This window comes from Arachis ipaensis, chromosome B01, assembly GCF_000816755.2.
Source record: "Arachis ipaensis cultivar K30076 chromosome B01, Araip1.1, whole genome shotgun sequence".
In the NCBI taxonomy this organism is placed as follows: domain Eukaryota; kingdom Viridiplantae; phylum Streptophyta; class Magnoliopsida; order Fabales; family Fabaceae; genus Arachis; species Arachis ipaensis.
Window position 1 is genome coordinate 115,609,385 of NC_029785.2, and position 2,448 is coordinate 115,611,832.

General features: G+C 36.1%; 1 protein-coding gene across 1 annotated transcript; it reads right to left on the reverse strand.

Moving 5' to 3' along the window:
* LOC107634005 lies at window positions 210-1,772 on the reverse strand. The gene is made up of 2 exons (XM_016337588.2): window positions 1,231-1,772; window positions 210-835 (listed from the first exon to the last, which is right to left on the reverse strand). The coding sequence occupies exons 1-2, from the start codon at window positions 1,588-1,590 to the stop codon at window positions 539-541; spliced, it is 657 nt and encodes a 218-aa protein (XP_016193074.1). The 5' UTR covers window positions 1,591-1,772; the 3' UTR covers window positions 210-538.

Consider the following 2,448-nt stretch of genomic DNA (forward strand, 5'->3'; position numbering starts at 1 on the left):
TGCATCCAGTGATATATAACTCGAGTATTTGACCACTTACCAGTAGCTCATAGCTTCTTAGTTTTGAATTCCAACTAAAATCTTGTTTAGTAACCTCAAACAAGTTATAGCATCCGTAATATGTTTTCCCTACGAATTATATTGTGTTTGGTTTTGGTATTCACTCTAAATAACATTCATGTAAGGAATTTACCCTGCTCCATTTGTCAAATCTAAAAAACATATGGCCAAGCCAACTAGAATTTCATTCAAATAAAAATGATACTATTCCAATTTCCCAGCCATTCAAAAGCTCTAGTATTGGGGGTATGATACAAATGAAAGTTGACGGTAACAAAACCAAAATTTGGTTGAACTTGGATGAAGTAAGGCGTCACTTTACAAAGGAATATGAGTATGACAGAAACACAACATCATGTATCAAAGATCTGGGTAGTGCAGTTTTAGTGTTTCACAGCTAGAGGAAGTATGGGATAAGCTGATCAAGTATGCACAACACACTGAAGATCTCTGGGAAGAAAATAGCCATTACTGGCAGTCACTTTCCAGATTCGCCACGGCCGCGCCCTCCCTGTTTTGAGTACTTCTTTTTGCTGCTTAAGTGCTTGTCCACTCCAGGTAGTGGAAGCATCTCATCCGGCAATGGAAGAATATGATGCACACATTTGCGGAAGCGAAAATAATCCACAGATCCATCCTCCCTGATGGGGACGAAGCACCTGCCCATCCACTTGGGATGCTTGTGGATTTGGAAAGAGCGGATTCCCACTCCAATCTTCCGGGCAGCATTCTTGTGTCCCTTCTGGAGCAATTCCAGCAACATTTGATGTTCATACTGCCGCACAATTACAAAATTTAGTGAGGAGAAAATTCAGCTTAACGAAGAACCATTGATGAAACAAAGACACAAACACAGTACATTCAGGTTACGGCTACCACCTAATCAAGATTCAAGAGTTTAAAAGAAAACACTGTTATGGCAATTATGAATTAGCAAGCAGTTCATTCAATCCAGAACTCTTAAACATAAGTGAATCATTATTCATGATCCCAGATCTTTCCAAGAAAAATAAAATCCAAGAACAGGTATATTGATTCAGGGAATGAAATTAATCAAGCTAGTAATATACATGCAAGAATATAAATAAGCATAGACACTAATAATCCATTTTCTTCTTCTTATTATTATTGTTAGATTGGGGCTAAGAAAAGAGGAATTAGGAATTGAACCTTGTTGACATTGATATTAAGGGGCCAGGAATGAAGAAAGTTGTAGAAGTAATCGAAAATTTCCACCGAAGAATCGAAGGTCTTGTAACCCAATTTCACTGGACCCGATAGTATCTCCTTGCTCGCTTCCTCCGCCTCCTCGTTCTTCTTCTTCTTCTTCTTGTCTTCACTTTGTTCATCAACTTTGGCTTTCCCCTTTCCGTCATCTACCTTCCGCTTCTTGGAATCAGTAGCTTTGTCGTCACCGGCCTCGCGACCAGCCTCAGGTTTGGAGCTGTCCACGTCAATTTCTTTGGCGGCGGAGGAGGAGGATGTGTTTTGTTCCGCGAGATGTTCTTCCGATGCGGTGGTTTCCGCCATGGTTGAGGGTCTGGTTGTTGAGGTTTAACCTAAACCCTAGCTAGATTTCTTGCAGTTTTGTTTATTTTAGACAAATTGAAAAAGGTCAAGACTTTTCTCTTTTCTCTCTGGTCTGAAAGCGAAAGAGGCTTTTATCCGATTAATACTCAAAATTTTCTGATAGTTGACTGCAATTCAATTTGGCCTCTTAATTTTTAATTGACTAAACTAGCAAGACGCCGACTCATGGGTGATTGAATTTGTGGAATTAATATCAATACTATAACTATATGAGATGAATATATAAAAGTTGGATAATGATATATTTATCATATATATTTATTAATCTTAAAAATATGATAATAATGATGTAATTAATAATTTTAAGTCATGTATTAATTAAATATTCTTAATTAATATCAATATATAGAAAGAGAAGAAAATTAGTTAATGAAGTGCACATTTTTCATACCAAAAATTGATAGTTGTGGTGTAATAAATTAAAAAATATCAAGTGAATTTATAAATTAATAATGTGTGCAATATATAAATACAAGGATAAAGGTTGGTCAAATTTTAAAAACAAAATGTTGAGATATAAATAAATAAATAAGAGATAATTACAAAAAGAATTTAGAAGAATGAAAAATATGATTCTTATGAATTGTGTGTGACACAATATACTAAAATTAAATATTTTTAAAAACTTCCTAATGAACGATATTGTTAACCTAAACTTCCTAATCAATATACCGCATGACTCGCGTCAGGGAGGAAGGAGGTCCACCCCGTGGGGGCTTTAAAACCGACTCCACCAACTCAAAAACACTTGGAGTCCAAAATGGATATCAGGATGCGTTCATTATTAGAGTATGGGGC